The sequence below is a fragment of the Leopardus geoffroyi genome, chromosome D1 (assembly GCF_018350155.1).
Source record: "Leopardus geoffroyi isolate Oge1 chromosome D1, O.geoffroyi_Oge1_pat1.0, whole genome shotgun sequence".
Classification (NCBI taxonomy): domain Eukaryota; kingdom Metazoa; phylum Chordata; class Mammalia; order Carnivora; family Felidae; genus Leopardus; species Leopardus geoffroyi.
Window position 1 is genome coordinate 9,403,648 of NC_059329.1, and position 21,294 is coordinate 9,424,941.

Consider the following 21,294-nt stretch of genomic DNA (forward strand, 5'->3'; position numbering starts at 1 on the left):
GGAATTCAAGCCCAGGGCTAACAAACTTGTCCTAGCTTCTAAGTGAAAACAGAGTCATAAAAGTTGCTGACACTTTTCACTTTAACGTAAAGAAGTTTGTTTGTGTTCTCTGCCTAAGGTAGTTGAGGGCGCCTGGGAAAGTTTAGCTCATGTGGCTAAAGGATTATCCACATCCTTAATTGAAACACTAATGTGAATGTTCCTCTTCTGGTGAAGATCTGAGTCAAAGTTTTCAAATTTGTTCTTTCCATTCATGGACAATGGCTGAGTTTTTTCCAAACAGGAAGCAAGAACTTGGGCTTTGGCCAAAGATTGGACTTGACACGCTACAGAAAAGCTTTCCCGCCCAATTTACACTGGATTGCTGTTTACTTTTTTTTTTTTTTTTTAATGGACTCCAACAAAGAGATTTCATGCGCATGTAAATGTGGGCTTTCCACTCACTGGTGTTTGAACTGAAAGGGCTCTGCTGCTAGGAGGTATCACCATGTCACTCCTACGTTCTAGCAATCTGGATAACACTCAGGGCAGAGGCGGAAAAAGATAGATGGACAAAAAATGCCTTTGAAGGTGTTTAGAAGATATGAGAAAGTAGAACCTCAACCGAATTACAATCTGGTGTTGCTTGTAAGGCTGCTGAGGCAGCCGAAAAGGAGTAAGTCGTGGCATCTTGATGTGTAGACTGGTACGTCTCCACCAGGAGAGCTCCAAGATGGCAGCTGATCTTGGGCTCTCTGGTCTCATCAGAGAAGGAAAGGGAAAAGTAGTGACGTTTCCTCTCTCTTTGTCTCCATTCTAAGAGGCATACTTCCATCAGCCCCACAGAGGCAGGTCACTGGGAAAGGATGAAGGAGAGCCACAGACCTGGGCGGGCCAAAAGGACCTAGAGCTGACAACCTGAGAGAGCCAGGGAAGGCTCCTAAAGTATATCTGGGGTGACCACAGAGGTTTGTTCAGTCTTAGAAAGCACAGAGTCCCTGACCAAAGGGGTCTAGGGGCCGAGTGATCCCTGTTGAAGGGAAGCCCCAGTCAGCCTGGAATGAATACCCAGGGTCACCACACTGCTCTCAGGTTATGTTAGGCTTAAGCAGAGAGCTAGTTTTCCTGCAGTCTGCTCCTTTCCACCAGGTTCCTGCATGAAGGGTTCCCATTCCACAGCCTCAATATTACCTGGACTGTCCCAAAGTTCTGGATGTCCCACTCCATGACCTTGGGAGAGGTCAGCCAAAAGGCTGCTAGTGCCAGAGCCTTCAGACTCTCTTCATGGGCACCGCTGCGGAGACATCCTTCCCCCGAGGACTCTCAGGGCCTTCCACACCATACGTCCATCCTCCCTCCAAACCTCCAGCAGAACAAGCAGACCACACAAGGCTCTTGGGTTGCTCTCTCTACTCCCAGAAACAGTGTCTGTGTTCTGCCTCTTCTTTGTGGAGACTCGGGCATGTGTTTCCTGGTCGTGAGCTTAGCCCCCAGGAATTCAGAAATCACCATGCTCACCTTTGCACACAATGTTCTGTGACTCACACAGCCTTGACACAAATGATTTCAAGTGTGGCCTCACCACAACTCCTGAAATAGGCAGGGTCGGTCTCCCTCTCACCCTCCTTTCCACTGATGAGGAACACGATGCCCAGAGATGTGAAGTGGCTTGCCCAAGTCCACACTCGTAAATAGCTTTGTCATCAGCTAAACCCAGGACCTCTGATTCCAAGCACAGTCCATTTCTGCCTCATCACCTGCCTGTCCTCTGCCTGGGCAAGTCCATTTATCTCTCTGGGTAACCCTGGAGGTCAGTCACCAAACGTCCCCTGCCAGGTTCTGACCCTCATTCCTCTCGTTGGAGTCTGGGATTGGACCACCCTGATCCAGTCTCCTTTGACTGCCAATTTCCCCAAGAAATAGTGTTTCCCATCTGAGACGTGAAAAAGAAGTCCATGAGAAGGTTACCAGCAGTGTGCTCACATGAGTGACGAGAACTGAGAGGCCCAAACAATTCCCCGCAAAGTTTTATTTTTGGTATTTTCGACTGAAATGACAGTGGATAGGTCCACCTGAGAAACCAGCTGCATCTGCCTGTCTCTTACAGAAACCCGGGTCACCAGAGCAGAAAGTGCTCCCATCTGAGATACACTGGGTCCCAGTGCAGAGGACAAGACTAGGAGAGCCCTGAACAAATACTCACTAAGCAGAGTAAACCAGGTCCCAACCATCATGGAGCTCACCGTCTAGTCTAGTGGGATATCGACATTAATTGAATAAATGCACAAGCTAGAGTTGCAAACTATGACAGAGCTGCAAGTGCCTCACAGTTGAAGTGTTTTAGCTTGTTTGGCTGGTTCCCACCACCACTTTATTCTTACTTGGACTTACTTAAGCAGCAAATGGGGGTCCCCAGTCTGTAGGGGCTATGTAAAGGGGACAGGGCAAGAGGCATGGTTGTTCTCCTTCTGAGGCAGAGAAACTAGTCTGGGGTCAGGCTCAGCCCACACCATGAATGTAAGTCCTGCCCAAGACACACAAAGTAGTTCCAGATGTTCAGGGTCCACCCCCAGCCTAGGGGTCCTGGATGAACTCCAAAGATGTTACACCAGCTGGTCTTATCCTATCTTGGCTGATTAGCCCATGGAAGGCCAGTCCTAGGAACTCAGATTCTGAGATAGAAATTGGCTGGCTCCAGAGGTTCTATATCTCAAATCTAACTCCCTGAGATTCATATTTGCGGGAGCTTTTGAGTCAGGATACAACCGCTCCCAGTGAAGTAAAAATCCACTTCCATCTAAGGGTGGACTTCTTTCAGTGGGGAGGGGAAGAAGCATCTAACGGAACCCTAAAATCCTTGGCCTTGAAAAGTGGCATGATCCTGTTGGGACTCAAGCAGACCTAGTTTGGAAAGCCTACTACATAGCTTATCACTGCGTGACCCTTGCCAAATCATTTAACATGTATGTGCTTCGGTTTCCCTATTTGCTGAATGAGAGTAATGATATCCATCTCATGGGATTACCATGAGGACTGGATGAAATTAACACAGTTAAGCACCTAGTACATAACAGGTGTTCAACAAATGGCTATTTCTCCTGTGACCTCAGCCCCTCGCTCATCAGGGAAGTAGCTAATCCTTGTGTGATGATTCTAACTTGCCCTTGTCTTGCTACGTCCTGATACTGAATGTCTCTATCCTCAACACACCCAGAGCGTCTGTGGCCAGCAAGGCCTGTCTCAACCTGCCTTCATTGTGCTCCTGGAAGTCATCCCTCAGGTATCTGGGCCTGGTGTCTCCAAGCAGCAGGAGAGCCATGCTTAGGAGACAGGGGGCCAAAGATGCTGCAGAGAGACTGGTCAAAGACTGCAACTGAAAACAGAACAAGCCTGGACAGGAGACATCAAAATCCTAGCATTGGTGTCTCTTAAAGGTACCATGAGCTGAGCAGAAGGATGCCTTTATGTCTTTCTTCAGAAGCCAGTAGAGGAGTACGTTTGTGGTAGATTTCAATTTTTAAAGAATGCCAGGAAGGAGCACCTGGGAGATTTCTGAGAGACAGACAGAGTAAGATGGCATGTCCTTGTCCTGACCTCAGATACAGCCCCTCAAGGAATTTCTGTGTATCTCCCAAAGGACAGAGACAGAGCCATGACTGAGACCATGGTCATGGTACTTCTCCACAGGGCTAGAAATCTAGGAGCACATATCCCATATGGGTTGGAAACATGGCAGTGTGAATGGGGAGGCTCTTCGGTGGTCAGGGAGGGAAGTTTTATCACCTATTAGAGCAAGGCAGACTTCCAGTTGACATACTGGGAGCACTGCCTTAGCATTATCAAGAGAAACAGGAATCAGAATGGGGAGAGAGAGGGTCTACACTGAGAGCACACACTGAGAGCACAAGTTTGAGATTTTCCAGACCAAAGAGAGTAAGGAAATCAAATTTTCCCAAGACCACTTCCTTGGAGGAAGACTCTTCAGACCCAACACCAGCTGTACATTTGGGGTCAGATCCAAATGCTCCAACCTCAAGGCCTGGGGCACAGCCCCTGTGAGTGAAATTAGACCTTATAATTGATTCACGATGTGAGGTATAACTGCCAGTCAAGATGAGCTTTTTTGCCAAGTCTCTGGTTTACTAACCATGCCTCATGACATGAGGGCATTCCCTCATGAAGTTGCTAGAATAGCAAGCCGGGGAGAGGAGTCACCAGGTCAATCTTTGAGGAACAGATGCCCTTCTTTGTTCACAAGATACCCACATAGACTGAAAATATGACCTTCACAGTTTCAGAGCTTAATGGAGACCAATACAACAGGCTTCACAGTGACTCACTTGGCTTCGGGAGTGTATGTAGCCTTTACCCTGGAAGTATTTAACCCAAGGACTTATGACCAGCTATGAGGAATCTTGCTGAATGAGTGGAGGATGGGTCCGGGTCATGGTTGTCCAGCTATGACCTAAAGAACTTTGGAATACAGTGAAGGCACCCAGAGTGGCCAACAACAGGAAGGAAGTAGGAGAATCTGGGGGTGAATAAGCAGTCAGAGCTTCAATATCCTCCCCAAATGGCTCCATTTTTATTTCTGTATTGGAGTTCTGCAGTAGGTTTGGTTTGAATAAAGAGGTTTGTGCCAAAAAAAAAAAAAAAAAAAATGTTGTAAACACCAGCCTACACATCCTCGGATTTTCTTCCTAATGCTCACATGTTATATCCCGCATAGGCTTCTTCCTCTCCCAAGTTCTAAACCAGAAGTCTGACTATCGTTTTATCATTTATTCTTGAAGATCCATATCCAATGCCACATGCTTCACGATACCTTCCCTGATTCCATCCTCCACTCTCCACTGCTGAAGATCATTTATTTCATTGCTTGATTTCCCTACTAGGAATAATTCCATTATTGGGTGGAGGTCCCCACGCAAAGGATGACACCCAGGTGATTGATTTTCCTTCCATGCCTTTCTTTCCTGAATTGGTGTTGCTTTCATCCAGCATTCCAACTTTCAACTCTCTTGTCTCTCTTTTTTTTCTCTCTTTTCTATCTCCCCAGCATTTCTTAGTCCTGGAAATTTATAACAATCTTTGTATATTTGCTTCCTATCTTCCAATTACATATATGCGTCTTTCTAGAGGATTAAAGAGGAGTGCAGCTTTTCTCACGTGTGGTCAGATCCTTTTTGGTCCCAACACCTGGTCTGAGAATATCTCTGGTTTATAACTCTTCGGCTGCCTGTTCTTCCCAGAAAGTGATACTGATGAAACCATTACTAAGAAAGGCAGCACACTGGTGTTTCAGTTTTCGGTATCATTGTGCTATTTCTTGAAAAATTCAAGGGTCATTCTCCTGACGGCTAGATTATAAACACCTCAGTCCAATTTTGTGAATTAAAAAAAAAACAGTCAGTAGGAGCCTGCCGCCTGATGAGGCGTGATTGAAAATTGTGGCCCCAGTTCCAAGTTTGGTCACAGAATGGCCAGCTTCGCCATCGGCATTAGCCCTGATCACTAACCCCACCACAAGTTACAAGACTGGAAATGTGCCGCCTTGCTATTTCACAAGAAATGCAGAACTCAGAGGCCACACAAATTACAATCTATAATTAGCCGCATCAGCTTTATTCTCAGACGTAGAGCGAGAGGGAGCGGGAAATTAAGAATAGTAACTAATATTTATTATTGAGCATTGACTTAATGCAAAGCACAGTAGTAAACACGTACCATAGCCTGTGAGGTAAGAGCTACAGCCCCATTATATACTTAAGGAAATGGCAACAAAGTGAGGCGTAAACCTAGGACTCAAACTCAGATCTGTCTGCACTGGAGGCTAAACTTTAAACCGCTAACGGCATAGAAAGAACAGAGACGGCACTCTGATTCCAAATAAACCCCTACTCTCTAGATGTTGCTTTCCACACCACACCACACGCGTGTGTGAACGGATAGCCTGACTCTTCCAAAGTCTAGATAGTTCAAAAAGAAGGCAGTGCCGAGGAGGCAGAAGCTTGGGTCCCAGCTTAGGCTTCCACACAGCTCTTCATCAGTGCTGCCCGGAAAACAGATGGGCTGCACGTTGGCAGGAGGGGGAGATTCTGGGTCACTCTCTCCGCGTTGAGCCCTCCCATTGCAGCTGAAATGTGTGCAAAGAGCCCGGTGCGGGAGGTAAGGAAGCAAAGACCTTATTTCTTTCAGTAAGTTAGATGAAACGCACGCATCAGAATGAGGGTGTGAAGTATGAACATCAGTCTGCCAGCTGCCATACTTGATTTTTGCCATCGGGTGTCCATCCCTTTATCTCACGAGGAAGGCCTGTGCCTTTACCAAGAGCACCCTTCTGAGCCCCGGGAGTGAGCCGAGCCCTGTGGTGGGGACACAGGACAGCTTTGTAAGACAATACTCAGCGTGAGTTACTAACCTAATCTTTAAGCTCAGATTTTCTCATCCAGGAAATGGAGCTTGAAACAGAACCTGCCTCTCGGAGTTTCTATGAGGATTAAGTGAGATAATATATCCAAAGTGTGGCAAAGACTGGCCACTGCCACACCCAACATCAGCCTTATCCTTTCTGACTTAACAACCCTACACGATGGGGGGTGGGGGGGTTGTTTTTTTTTTCTTTTTTCTTCTTCTTCCGTGTCCAAAACACAGAGGTGGTGGCTGGAGCTAAAGTGGCACAACCACAAAGCAACTTTGGCAAAAGTTGCATGCCAAGGACAACAGACCGGAAAGATGGAAGTAGCCAGAGGTGTCGCTGGGACCGTAGAGTCTGCATACAGCCCTTCACAGCCTGCTGTGGACTTGCTCAGTGTGGCAGAGCGAATGCCGCTGTCTTATTCAAATCCACATTGTTTCAGGTCTCCTCACTAGCAACCAAATGTAATCAGTCTGATGCGACAGAACATGTGACACAGTGTAAGGCACCAAGTAAGTACTCCGTGCCCCGTAGCTGGTACGTACCCCTATGAACAGGATGGAACGTGTCCTGCCCACGGCACTGCAATGTCCAAAGGAATATTAGAAGCCGTCCCCTGTAACCTCCAGCTCGGTAGTTCTCCCCTTGACTGCACATGAGAATTGCCTGGGAAGGTTTGAAAAGCTAATGCCCAGGGCCATTTAATGAGAACCCTCGGGTTGGGACCTGGGCATTAGGATTTCTTAAATTCCCCAGAGCATTCCAATGCGTAGCCAAGGTTGAAAAGCACTGCTCTGTGCAGATGGGAGCATGCCTTCTACTAAATTAAAGACTTGGGTTTGAAAACATGTATTTATTTGGTATAAGCATTCACGAAAGCTCAGAAATTACAGCTAGAAAAAGAAGATGAAGTCAAGTTCACTCTCCCTGCTCTTAGCCAGGAAAGGGCAAGTCCCATTTTATAGCTGGAACACTTGAGAAATAAGGTGCTTAGGTGGCTTGCCTGTAACCCCACACCTAATTACCTGTAGATTGGAAAGTAAACTCCACGTCTCCTGTCTGCAAGAACAGTGCTTTGTCCATGGGGCGCCTGGGTGGTTCCGTCGGTTAAGTGTCCAACTTCAGCTCAGGTTATGATCTCGCCGCTCGTGAGTTTGAGCCCCACGTAGGGCTCTGTGCTGACAGCTCACAGCCTGGAGCCTGTTTCAGATTCTGTGTCTCCCTCTCTCTCTCTCTGCCCCTCCCCCACTCACGCTCTGTCTGTCTGTCTCTCTCTCTCTCTCTCTCTCTCTCTCTCTCTCTAAAATAAATGAAAACATTAAAAAAAAAAAAAAGTTTAAAGAACAATGCTTTGGCCAGACCATCACACAACCGGGACAAGAAGATTCCAGAGAAAGCCTCTCTATCCCAGGCAAGCCCACTCTCCTCAAACATTTGTTCTACAAAAATGATTAAACTAGAATGTTGCCAAGTACTTTATAAATGTGAAACTTACGTTAATAATCTTAATTAACCAACCTTGACTTGGTTGGCTCAAAGTCAGAAACTGGTGACATCTTCATCAGTAGGCAAATAAACTTCTTTAGAAAGAAATCAGAAGGAGGAAAGAACCTAATACCTTTATTTTGTAATGGGAAGGTTTAAAAGCAAAAATTTACAGAACTTCTAAGCTAATTAAATGTCCAGGTATTTAGCTAATAAGTGTAGTCAACCTTGGTTCTTTTTGTTCCTTACAACAGAACAGATTTACCGACTTAAACTGGAGGAGAGATTTCCAAACCTCTGACTTGGGAGCTTTCTGGGTATAGAGAAAAACAAAGTTGGCATTTTTCTTTAGTGAATACGGGGAGAAGGAAGTGTCCACCTTGAAAGATTACTCTTTTTACCAGCTAATCTGTGTGCTTGGTAGATGTTTGTCACTTACTTTACTTCCTTCTGTGCATGTGACTTTGTGTCTGTCTTTTAGACCCTCCTTGTCCTTATCAACAAGAACCACTGAATCAATAACATAAACTTGGTGAGAAGTAAAGGTGCCTACTAAGTGGGCAAAGGTTGTAACACACAATAGAAATGTTAGAGGCGCTGCACAGACCTACATTACTTCTTGTTACCAGTTTGACTGAGTTCCTGCAAGAGATAGACTTCCAAACAGTAGATGACTACTATAGGCGTTTCTTACGTTTTACTGAATTTTCACTTCCCTTTAAAAATTGGCTATTTTGGAGGGCCTGGGTGACTCAGTCAGTTGAGCATCCAACTTTGGCTCAGGTCATGATCTCAAGGCTTGTGGGTTCGAGTGCCATGTCGGACTCTGTGCTGACAGCTCAGCCTGGAGTCTGCTTCAGATTCTCTGTCTCCTTCTCTCTCTGCTCCTCCCCTGCTTGTGCTCTCTCTCAAAAATAAATAAACATTAAAAAACATTGGCTACAGGGGTGCCTGGGCGGCTCAGTTGGTTAAGCATCAGACTTCGGTTCAGGTCATGATCTCACAGTTTGTGGGTTGGAGCCTCACATCGGGCTCTGTGCTGACAGCTCAGAGCCTGAAGCCTGCTTCGGATTCTTGTCTCCTCTCTCCGCCCCTCCCCTGCTCATGCTCTGTTTCTCTCTGTCTCTCAAAAATAAATGTCAAGAAAAAAAATTTTTCTAATTGGCTGTTTAGTGGAACCCTGGAGTAAAATCCAGAGTTCTACGTGAATGACAATTTTGACACCCTAATGTATCTATTTGTGAACCTGTGCTCTGTTGAAGTTGTCGGAAAGCAAAGGCACATTCGTGCCATAATAGTTTAATAACCATTTCCTGTTCGTAAAGTGCCTCCCTGGGCACCACAGCAAAGAAACACCAAGGCCGTGTCTATGGGGTATCAAGGCAACTAGCCAGTTCAAAGAAAATCAGGCAGCCTGCCTTTCATTATCGTGTAAACCTTCCCTTACACAAAGAACAACAAGAAAAAGCAGTTATGTGACTCATTCATTTTGTAACAAATGGTGTTGAGTTTATTATACACGGTTCCATAGCTTTCAAGGAAGAAGTCAATCAAATCAAATTTCAGCATTATGCAAATCGCTTAATCAATTGACTGCAAATTTTACCTCCCACTGGCGCTGGCATTGTGTGACCCCAGGACGCAGAGAAACGTAAGGAAAAGAGTATCTAAAGTATGAACCAAATCATTTTAGTTCAGAGGTCAGCAAACTATTTTCTGTAAAGGACCAGATAGTAAATACTGTAGGCTTTGTAGGTCATATGGCACCTACTCAACTCTTTGTTGTAACAAAAGCAGCCCAACAATATGTGAATAGACACGGCTATGCTCTGATAAAATTTTATTTGCAAAAACAGTTAGTGGGGCCCATGTGGCACTAAGGCTGTGGTTTGCAGATCCCTGATTTAGACCCGCGAAAAATTGTTTGAAAGATGCTGTCACTCACGAATATTTTGGTGATGTCTTTTTAACTCTGCTAATCAAATTGTGGAAAAGGAGAGACGGGAAGGAATTTAGCGTAACCCTGATCCTTCCAGATGGACACAAGTGAGATATCCCAGGACAGCACATACTCTCTCTCACCACACTCAGGAGACTTGATAACACTACGTACATTCCCTACTTTAGCTCTGACAGAAGCCTTGTAAGGCAGGCATTAAAATTCCCATTTCCCAGATTTTTAAGAACCTGAGAAGTTTGAATAATCAAGCTGCCGAGCCAACTTTCAAACCCAGACCTGCCTCACCCCATCGCTTCTGCTGTTTCTACTGCACTGTAGCCAGTTGACCTTAACAAGGACCTCTCACCGGGGTGGATGTGAATTCACGTCCACTCGGGACCCGTAGGACGAAGTGCAGAGCCCAGAAGGGAATCTGCAGGGGCCGTGACTTCTTTATCTAACTGGCCAGTCAAGCAAAGCTCAGATCCATGGATGAGGCTCGAAGATTTCCACTTCTGTGTGTCAGCATTTCTGAGCTGATCTGGACCAGAGTCTGTGTTCACATTTCGTTCACAAACAGGGATCATGGGCCAGGCAGGGAGGAGGCAACATTTACAAAGTGGATGTTTTCTTAACCCTTTCCAGAACCCCCTAGTACAGTCATTTCAGATCATGGCCCGAGGGTGTTTTCTGAAAAAAGAAAGTGCCTTTTCAGCACTCTTAGTGTCTGATTTCAAACTCTGCCCTTCCATCAGGTGATTCTAAGTGGGCTGACAATGCTGCCCTGTTTTTACCGGTTTCCCCACAGAATCTAGTCACCTATGACCCCTCAGTGTCCTGGAGGAAGGTTTTACTTGGATCCAGGGTAAGGGGTCCGGTGCCCAGGGCCTTTCTTAATTTCCTTTAAGGTGCCAAAGGACAATTAAAGATAATTTGGATTGTATGCATCCGAACCTGTAACACCATTCATTCCAGTTATTCCACTGAGGAGTTTACAATACAGTCTCCCTAAGGATGCGGCTTTGCTGGACCTGACCGACCTCTGGGGTGTCAGCAAGAAACATGCCTCCAGCATCCCCTTAAAAAGCAACAAAAAAACCACTGCTAATATCACAAGAGGAACTAGAGAAGGAAAAATGCAGCGTATAACCAAAAAGGGGGAATATGGCGGCTCATGAACGCAGGAAAGCAACCCGTATCCCAGACACTGAAGGCAAACGACAGCCATCAACAATACGGTGGCATCTCAGCTCACCAAGGTAAGGGTAGCTCTGAGGAATACGTAGTATTTTTACCCCATTTTACATATGAGAAACCTAAAACTTTAAAAAAAAAAAAAAAGAAAGAAAGAAAGAAAGAAAGGAAGGAAGGAAGGAAGGAAGAGAGAAAGAAAGAAAAGGAAAATGACTTACTCTGAATAGGTAGGAACCAAGGCAGAAGTCCCCCAAGGGCTCATCTAAAATCCACCAATTCAGCTCTAAGCGTAAGGGCTTATGGATGCTCAACGCTTCCAGTAAAGACAAGAATGCCTGCCTCGGCTGCATAGCTGTCCCGTGGGGCCGGCTGCCGTTACCTCTGCAGGTCAGGATCTTCCTTCACATAACTATGCACACCACCCATATCAGCATACCTCTAATTGCTCTGGAAGGATTCCATAGCTCTCAAGCCCAAATGGAAGTTCATCTCTTTTCATTAAAAAAAAAAAAAAAAAATGCATCTTGCTAGTATCAACGATGAGACCTCGCAGTCTGAGAGATTTTGAAATCACTCCTCCAAATTATACATTAACAAGTTCAATTCCAGAGAATTTACACAAGTAACAAAGGAGAACAGTGAGTTGGTGATAAAGGACTCTAAGTTACGTTTTCATCGATGAAGGTGTATTTTCAGAACTTCAAGGCCTCCAGGAGAATATCTTTGTGTAAAATAAACAAAGACTCCCCAATGTATCATCTTCTGTAAATCTAGATTCTCTTATATGAAGTTTGCTTGCAGTAGGGTGTACATGAATTTGTTAAAAGGCATTGTAAAGACCCAAGCACCTTGGAAAAGACAGAGTGATTTTTTTTTTTTTGGTAATATTTCTCTCTTGAGGTAGCACAGAACGGAGCCCCGGTAAGGTTCAAGTCTCATGAGGCTGTTGAGTTGACTTTGTTATTTCAAGAAAGGAATGTTGTAGATAATCTCTGTATGATTTCCATTATTAATAACAGGAGTCTCTGTTTGATCCCACATAATGGAAAGTAAAGTTCACAGTTGTTCCATCCGACCCCAGGGATAAACATTAAGGTTAAAGATAAACCCACTGCCCCTTTGCACTGGGACACACGGGCCTCGCCACCAAGGCGCAGAGAAGAGTGACTTAGGCAGGACAGCGGAGCGAGTGGAGGCACGCCTGACCAAAGCCCAGTTTCCACATTGTCCCAGGGCACGCACGCAAACAAATCACACCTTCGGCAGAAACCTAAGTCACTCAGACAGCAACAGGCCCGAGGAATTGAACCCCAGGCCACAGGGCAGCCGTGGATGAAAAACAAAGCCAATCATGTGAAGGACCCCACGGCCTTTCCCTCTCGGCCCCAAACCAATGTCACAGTTGGCTTTTCTGTTGTGTGAATCATGAACTGCCCTTTCCTCACCACAGTGATTCATGCCTCGCAGCGGAGACACGATGAGCTGTCCCACCTTGGAACACTAGTTCGTTCCCCTCCAGCCTGGAAAATCAGCATCACCTCTGCCAGGTCGCTCTCTCCACCGGGCTCCGTCGCCCACCTGGCCCCTGCGCCGTCCTGGCTGGGGACGGGGACCCCCGGTGCCTCCATCGCCACCACCCCCTCCCCCGTCCCCGGGTGGGCTCGCCGGTGAAGCCCCGGCCCCTGCCCGTGCTTGCACGGCTCTGACAGCCACGGTCAAACCACTTACGTTTCTGCCAGAGCATGGCCTGTGACAGGATGTTGCCTTTTCTCTTTGAAGCAGACAGTTTGGCTGCTTTCACGTGAGACCTGGGTGTGCTCTCCTCCAGTGTAGCCACCGCCTGCTCAGAGGCTGTTTCCTCGGCTTTTTAAAGGCCCGAGTCCCCGCTGCGCGGGGGCACGGCGTCGTCACATCCTCCCACCTCAGGTACCCGGGCGCTTTTTCTGTAGCAGGGCTGCCCGTCACCCCACTGTGCGCTCCCTCGGAGGCCCACCGGCCACAGACCCGCAGAGCCAGCCAGCTGGATCTGAACAACAACACAGCACAGAAGGCCGCGTCCTGATGACCGGGGTCATCAGAGTGTGGTGCGGTGCACGGTGAGCGTGAAAATGTCTGTGCGTGCGAGCTGAGCGAGCGTGTGTGTCAGTCCTGGACCTCTCCACACCCACGAGGAGCCCAAAAGACCCCTGGAAAACTCTGGGTTTTCTGGGGCGCCCATTCAGGCTTCTACGCCACAGGCATGTTAGCAGGACTCAGTCCGCCATGGGCCCTGCTCAACGGGAAATGCAATTCCCAGGGGCCACTGGTTCTCAACACAGGAGGAAACACCTGTAGTCTCTTCAAGCCTCACTAAACAACCTCCTCATTCTTTTAATACTGCTTTTCTGTTTATTCCATTTTGAAACACAACAGCCCCTCCCTTGCCCCCCGGCCATGACCAAAATGGCGAGGCCTAATCATGCTTAAATATGGGAGACGCTGGTTCCCGTGGTCCGTACGCCCCTGGAGAAAAAGGCCAACTCGCTCAGGGAAGAGAGGAGAGGACACCCATGCTGTTTAACCAGAGCCGGTAACTGAAAGGGAACGTGCAGGTACAATATGAGCGGGGCCTCTTTCCTAGTACCCACCCACCTGTTAGCATGAAGCTTCTCAAAGGAAAAGTCACGAGGCTCACCACCTGAGAGCATACAAGTAGCAGGCCACGGACTCCCTCCCAGTTTGGAAGCCTCCCGCCTCTCTGTATCTGAATTCACATGCTCAGGCCCCCATGACCCAGGTTTGGGGATTAAGACCCTCTGACGAAGGTCCCCCAGGGCAGGTCTGGGGCCTTGCCCCCTATGCTACCTCAGAGCCCTCTGACACAACTTTGTCCACTGGAAACAGAGGCACATCCATCCAGCCCAGCTCAGTCATGGGAGAGGTGGGTTCCCGGGGAGGCTGTGCCACTCCCTGCGTCCTCTCCACCAAGTCACGTAACACTGAGTCTAAGTTTTCCTTGTTTATAAAATTACGAAGCAGTTCTCTGAATGTCCCCCAGGGTTCTTAGGAAAGATATGTGACCTCACTTGTCCTGTCTCACAGCGTTCTGAGTTTTGTCCTGTTTCTCCAAGTTCCACGAAGTTAAGAACTTTTTCTTACGTATCTTGGTCTCTCCTCCCAGGCCTAGCATGATGAGTTTCATGAAGCAATCATAATAACAACTACTTACGAGGCTCCGAGCTCTATGGTAGCCCTAACGACATTATCTAGTGGAGTTTCCACAACTCTGGGGAAACTTCTATCTATATTGTTCAGAGAAACAGATGCTCAGGAAATTTAATTTGCCCAGAGTCACAGGAGGATTGGGCAATAGGCTGACCATCAGACTCAAGTTCATCTTACTGGAGCCAGAGCTTTAAATAATCACACTGACAGATATTCGTGAAGTTGAAATCAGTGAAAGCCCAAATGTCAGCCATGTTTAAAACCTAGAACAGGTTGATGGAAGCTCTGAGATAATTCCTCTATCCTCTGGAAAGAAGGGAGAACACAAATCTAGAGGTGCTCTGACAAGTCAGATCTTATACAATAGCAGATAAAAAAGGATGTCAGTAGATTAGCCCACTGTCATGCCCAGCTATAAGCCCAGTAGTCTCTGACAGCCTTGAAGCTCAGGAAGTAGATTCCAGCTCAGTGCTTCCAGAAGACTCTGGATATCAATGACCACATATAAGGGAACCAAGACTTGATCAAAATGTCAAATATTTGCTGGGAAGACATTCTCTGCGGCTAAGAATCCAAAGTGAAACTTCATGGCGTCATTCAAAAGAACAGAAGGAGGTGTCCATGTTTACGAAGTCGAGGAAAAGAAAACATTCCCTTAATGCCTCTAGATGTCTCAAATTTGGGCATGCTCACATTTTTTAAAAAACTTTCCTATATTGAAATCAAAACTCCCAAAATAATTCAGTAAAGAACTCTGATCCGTACTGCAAAAGAATTCTAGCTTTGCAAAACAGGATTTACCACAGAGTTCATTCCTTCCTTCAAGTGAACAAGTATTTACTAAATTCTTACTATGTGGCATCATCTAGACTAGGCCTTGTTTTCCCCTTTCCATTTGGGCCTTCATCATCTTTTTCAGCCATGGCACTTTATCATCATGGGTCCATGAAAGTCCCTCTCTTATTTATTCATTCACTCACTCATTCTTTCATTCATTCATCCCCATCCACACCTGCCATGTCTGTTCTTTTTCTTGTCCCCACTCACGTCCATCACATACCAGTCAAAGCAGCTATTTTCATCTGGTTGATGTCAAGCCTTTTATTTGCGGATATTTGTACCTGTTCTTACAAAATGTATACTGTTCGGCATGCATGCATTTTTAAAATTTTTTTTTAATGTTTATTTATTTTTGAGAGACAGAGACATGGCACGAGTGGGGGAGGGGCAGAGAGCGAGGGAGACACAGAATCCGAAGCAGGCTTCAGGCTGTGAGCTGTCAGCACAGAGCCCAACGCGGGGCTTGAACTCACCAGCTGTGAGATGGTGACCCGAGCTGAAGTCGTACGCTCAGCCGACTGAGCCGCCCAGGAGCCCTGGGCATGCATGCATTTTTAATTTATGTAAGTGGTATTGTCTTATAGCGCTTACCCTGTCTCTTAGTTTGTAACTCAACACTATGTTGTATCCAACCACATTGCTATGTAGACATTCCCTCCGTCTCTTGCAGTGTCTTGAAAGGAGCCCATGGAATGCAAACACTGTGTTTTACTTAACCAGATTGCCTCTGAATTCTCCCTCCACAATCAAAGCATCAATGAATATTTTGATGCATCCTTTTACAGATATATATCCTTTTATGGGTTATATGCCCAGAGGTAGAATTACTACCTCAGAGAATATGCATATATTCAAGTGGAACAGATACAGCCAGATTGTTCTCCAGGACTCCCACCACCAGTTCACAAGGCTTCACGTATTTCCATTTCACCGCCAAACGTGGTACCATTCAGCTTTCCAAGTTTTGCCAACCTAACAGATGCAGTGATGGTTCATTACGCTTTTGTTTTACGTTACTCGCACTAACGCATTCGAGCATCTCTTCCCATGCCTGTTAACCTTCTGGATTTCCTCTTCTCTAAAATGACTTTTTCTTTTGCTAATGTCTCTAATAGGGTTGCTGTCATTTTCCTATTGATTAGGGTACTTTGTATACTCTATACATAAAATTCTAGATATGATCAGTTTTGCTCAATATAGATTTCTTCTCTTAACCTGGCATCTGTTAACTTCACTCATGGTTTTTTGAGTAGAAACACCTAATTTATATACATGGGCCTGTCTTTGAATTCTATTGTATTTCATTGGTCTCCTTGTCTGTTCTTGTACTAATACTTGAAAGTTTTCTCTATTATTTATTATAGTACATCTTAAAACTTTAGAACAAGCTTTTCAAGCTCCTCCAAAAAAAAATGCAACTGGAATTTTTATTGCCTTCTCCTTGAATTTTGTAGATACCTTTAAGAAGGACTGATACCATTATAAGATTAATTTGGCCCCACTAAGCATGGGATAGCTCCCCATCTACTGAGGTCATATTCCATGTTCTTTATTGCTAGAAATTAAAAATTGTCTCCATAGAAGTCTGATGTACTCTGAGCTAAGGTAATTCTTTTTTTATTACATTTTTTTAATGTTTATTTATTTTTGAGACAGAGAGAGACAGAGCATGAGCAGGGAAGGGGCAGAGAGAGAGGGAGACACAGAATGTGAAACAGGCTCCAGGCTCTGAACTGTCAGCACAGAGCCCGACGCGGGGCTTGAACTCACGGACTGTGAGATCATGACCTGAGCCGAAGTCAGATGCTTAACCGACTGAGCCACCCAGGCACCCCATAAGGTAATTCTTATTTGCTTCATAGTTCCTGTTGACATTGTGAACAGCATCTGACTTTTTATTGTATGTTTGAGTTGGCTGTTGACGTTATTGAAAAATTCTAACAATACTGTGAGTTTTTCTTACATCTTGCTAAACTCTCTTATTGGTTTTAACAGTTTGTCTGTTGATTACGATGGTCTTTCCAGGTAGATGATCATCTCTCCTGTTAACTGTAGCAGTTTTCTCTTTCCCCTTCCAATCTTTACATTTCTTATTCCCTTTTTTATAGTGTTAGAGAGTACCATGATAACAGCAATGGTGATGGTGGTAATTCATGTCTCATCCTTGTCTTGGATATGATGAAGACAAATCCCTAAAATTAATATATATTAATATATATGATTTATATATATTAATAATTAATCAATGTATACAATATAGTATATATTATATAAATAATAATTAATAGATATTAATAGATATTACTATATATATGAAAGATCTAATATTGAAAGAGTGATAGACAGTCAAACTGTAGGGGTAAAGAAAAACTAACACCTGGACACATTATTGTGAAGTTTAAAAACAACTCATACTGGGGCGCCTGGGTGGCGCAGTCGGTTAAGCGTCTGACTTCAGCCAGGTCACGATCTCGCGGTCCGTGAGTTCGAGCCCCGCGTCGGGCTCTGGGCTGATGGCTCAGAGCCTGGAGCCTGTTTCTGATTCTGTGTCTCCCTCTCTCTCTGCCCCTCCCCCGTTCATGCTCTGTCTCTCTCTGTCCCAAAAATAAATAAACGTTGAAAAAAAAATTAAAAAAAAAAAAAAACAACTCATACAAAGAGGAAATTCTAAAAACCTGTGGAGAAAAAGAGTACATTAACAGCTGAGGAACAAGAATCATATTAATACTAGTTTTTCTTAACAGCAAAACTAGATGCAAGCAAACAATGAACAAAACAGAAATTGTCAGCATCGTATAGCCAGATATTTGGTGTTGGATAGACAGAAAATCCATATGACCTTCCAATGAATGAATCATCAATGCAGATACGGACAGACTAGAGCAACCCCTAAACTAGAAAGATTGTCTGTGGCCCAGAAAATCAGAGCAATTTGTAAAGTCATATCTAGAGAAAGATTTCTTTCTCTCTCTCTCTTTTTTTACTGTTTATTTTTGAACGAGAGAGAGAGAGAAAGAGAGACAGAGTGCAAGTGGAGGAAGGGTAGAGAGACAGGGAGACCCAGAATCCGAAGCAGACTCCAGGCTCTGAGCTCCAGGCACAGAGCCCAATGAGGGACTCAAACTCATGAACCGTGAGATCATGATATGAGAGATCATGACCTGAGCCAAAGTTGGGTGCTTAACTGACTGAGTCACCCAGGCACCCCTAGAGAAAGATTTCTTGACCTTAGGGGTGGGGTGAGAGACAAAGGGAGGACCCAGTGATTTTAAAGAGGGGTCCTGTGTGTGTGTGTGCTTATATACATTTTCCTTGGGAGGCAGTCTGTAGAGTTCATAAGAATTCCAAGGTTAAGAACCACTATTTATTTCAGAGAAATACTATGATATCAAATTTTTTTTTTTTCAACGTTTATTTATTCTGGGGACAGAGAGAGACAGAGCATGAACGGGGGAGGGGCAGACAGAGAGGGAGACACAGAATCGGAAACAGGCTCCAGGCTCTGAGCCATCAGCCCAGAGCCCGACGCGGGGCTCGAACTCACGGACCGCGAGATCGTGACCTGGCTGAAGTCGGACGCTTAACCGACTGCGCCACCCAGGTGCCCCTCAAATTTTTAAATACATGAAAGATACATTGCCTAAGTCCAGCTAAAACACTAATGAGCCCCCAAGTGATATGGGAAATCCGTGGGCATAGTATCAAACTTCATTGCTACCTACAGGCAATCTCCCATATTTCCTTTACACACCGAGTCAGCCAAGCTCATTTCTCATTTCTCCTGCAAATAAATACCATTTCATTCTTCCATCGAATTTGCCTCCCGGCAAGACAGCAGAGCATAGTGAAGAGATTATTTAATGTAGAGTCAGAGAGTTTGGTGTGGAATCTAGCTGTACTTTTAGCAGGGTGGCCTTGGGTAAGTTGTTTCAACTCTCCTAGCTCTACTGTCCTCCTCTTCCAGACCAAGATAATAATAACAATAATATTAAGGATAACTGTTGTTATTGCAATGATTGAATGCAATAGCCTAGGGTAGAGGACTCTACATCTACTAATTTTCATTGTTTCATTCTGATCAAGAGACTCCATAACTGAATTCCCTCTCATGTTTTTGTTCTCAAAACTCATGCACACCAGGGCCCCTTCAAGCTTGAACAGTTTGTACCTTTCCAAGAGAAGAGCAGGTCCACTACCTTTGCCAAAGAAGCAGTGGGATTCTGACCACGTCTTGTCATCCCCCGTTCCCAGCCATCATCTGTGCATCTGGCTGACAGCTGCATATGGCAGGCTCTTATTTGGGAGTAGCATTAATGGCTGGGATTTCCAGCTTTATTATGCCTTAAATAATTAGATGTTATGACTAGGTACAATTAAAAAAGGAAAGCACACTCATTCTGATTGCATAGACCCAGGGCAGAGTGGCCTGGATGGGTGCCAGTATTCAGAAGCTATTGTACGTAGCAGCCTGGCCTTTGGAACAAGCTGGAGGATGCCCCCCTCTTTTTATGGCTATCCTGAACGCCCCTTGATGCTAAACAGATGGTTCCTAGAATTTAAAGGTGACTTTAATTATTATCTACGGCTCAAGACTGCCATAAATAATCCTGGAAGATAGTCAAGAAAACTTAGTGGTTATTACCTTTGATTCACCTGTTACCCTGGAGCTTTAAAAAACCAGCCTTTGCACAAGAAAAAGTCTCCAGGCTATTCTACCCACATGTGGTCCTTTCAAGGCAAAGGGACTTTTTTTGTGTGTGTGCTCTACCATTCCTCGGCATCTCACACTGAATAATAAGTTTAATTTGATAGTTTAACTTCCATGTCACTAACATTACCTCCCCCACAGTCTACACAGTTGATGGCCACCTTTGAGAAACAGCTTCCCTCTTACTTCTACAAATGCTTTTTTTTTTTTTAAGATTTATTTATTTAGTTTGAGAGAGAGAGGAGAGAGAAAATCCCAAGCAGGCTCCGTGCTGTCAGTGAGATTCCATCTCACAAACCATGAGATCACAGCCTGAGCCCAAACCGAGTCAGGCAATTAACTGGCTGAGCCACCTAAGTTCCCCTCCACAAATGCTTTTTGAGCACTAACTCTGTGCTGGAAATTATGCTAGACATTAGGGATTTCGCATGAGGAAGACCCAGGCCCTGTGCTCAAGTACTTATCACTGATATGAAACACCTGATTTTTTTTTTTTTAATGAAAAGTCCTACAAGAATTCCTAAAGAATGGTTCACATCCTAATTATGCAGGATAATTGTTATAAAGAAATGTTCTTGAGTGCCACCCTTAGAAAACCTGGTTCAGTAGGTCTGGGAGCTGCCTATGACTCTATGGGCTGTTTTTTATCTTAAAAAAAAAATAATCAGATGACATTACTTTGGGGTTTAAGAAACACTAACTTAGGCAATCAAAAACGAGTCCTTCCTGAGTCTCAGGACCATCCTTTGCCCTCACTCCCCTGTCCAGGCAGAGCCCCATATGACTGACCTGATTCCAGGGAGGATTGTAATTGGCTGGACTTCGCAAATGTGCAAGGGGTCCCGCCTGGGATGGTTGTTGCCTCTGACTGGTGACCTCCTTGGCCATCTGCAGCTCAAGGCACTCCAAGAGTATCTCTTATGGGTCACCTTCTCCCCTCACCCTCCTGGGCCAAATTTCAAGCAAGCATCTCCCACTTGAGTGTGGTGACAGAGAGCAGCCTTATCAACTTCTAGATCTCTACCATTAAGTATGCTCTTAGCTGTAGGCTTTATTAAAGATTCCATTTACCAACTTATGGAAGTTCCCTTCTATTCTGGTAGAGGGAGAGTGTACATGATCATAGGGTATTGTGTTCTGTCCTATTGTTTTCCTGCCCCTACTGAGATAGTCACACTGTTTCTCTTAATCGGTTAATATGAATCACATTCATCATTAAAATTAAAACCAAAAAACTAGTTCTGTCTTCTTTCTCAAGATCTCTTTTCCTTTTTATCCTCTTTCAAACTCTTATTCATTGGAATGCCCCTAGAAAGCCCTGATTAAGAAGAAAAACAAAAGTCTCCACCTGAAGTGTAGCATGGGAGATCCTTTGTCTAGGGAAGCAAATAAGCATCATTTCCCACGCACGGCGGGGAGCTTGGCCCCACCAAGGAGCAGTGGTCAGGTGACTCTGTGACCTGGCACCCACTTGGCATGCCCATGACTCAGACCACTCAGTCTCACTGCTTTTCAGTTCAGTGTTGA

General features: G+C 45.2%; 1 protein-coding gene across 3 annotated transcripts in view; it reads right to left on the reverse strand.

The window, feature by feature from the left end:
* POU2AF1 (POU class 2 homeobox associating factor 1) overlaps nt 1–19,324 on the reverse strand; it is a 29,053-nt gene extending 9,729 nt beyond the window's left edge. The window contains exon 1 of one of the 3 annotated variants that reach the window (XM_045482743.1): nt 19,228–19,324. In XM_045482743.1, the coding sequence (XP_045338699.1) occupies nt 19,228–19,297 (70 nt within the window). In that variant the 5' untranslated portion in view covers nt 19,298–19,324. Of the gene's footprint in view, nt 1–7,422; nt 7,496–12,743; nt 13,224–19,227 lie in introns of those variants that run through there. The other 2 variants (XM_045482745.1, XM_045482744.1) reach the window with 2 other exon arrangements.
* Nucleotides 19,325–21,294: the final 1,970 nt, after the last annotated feature.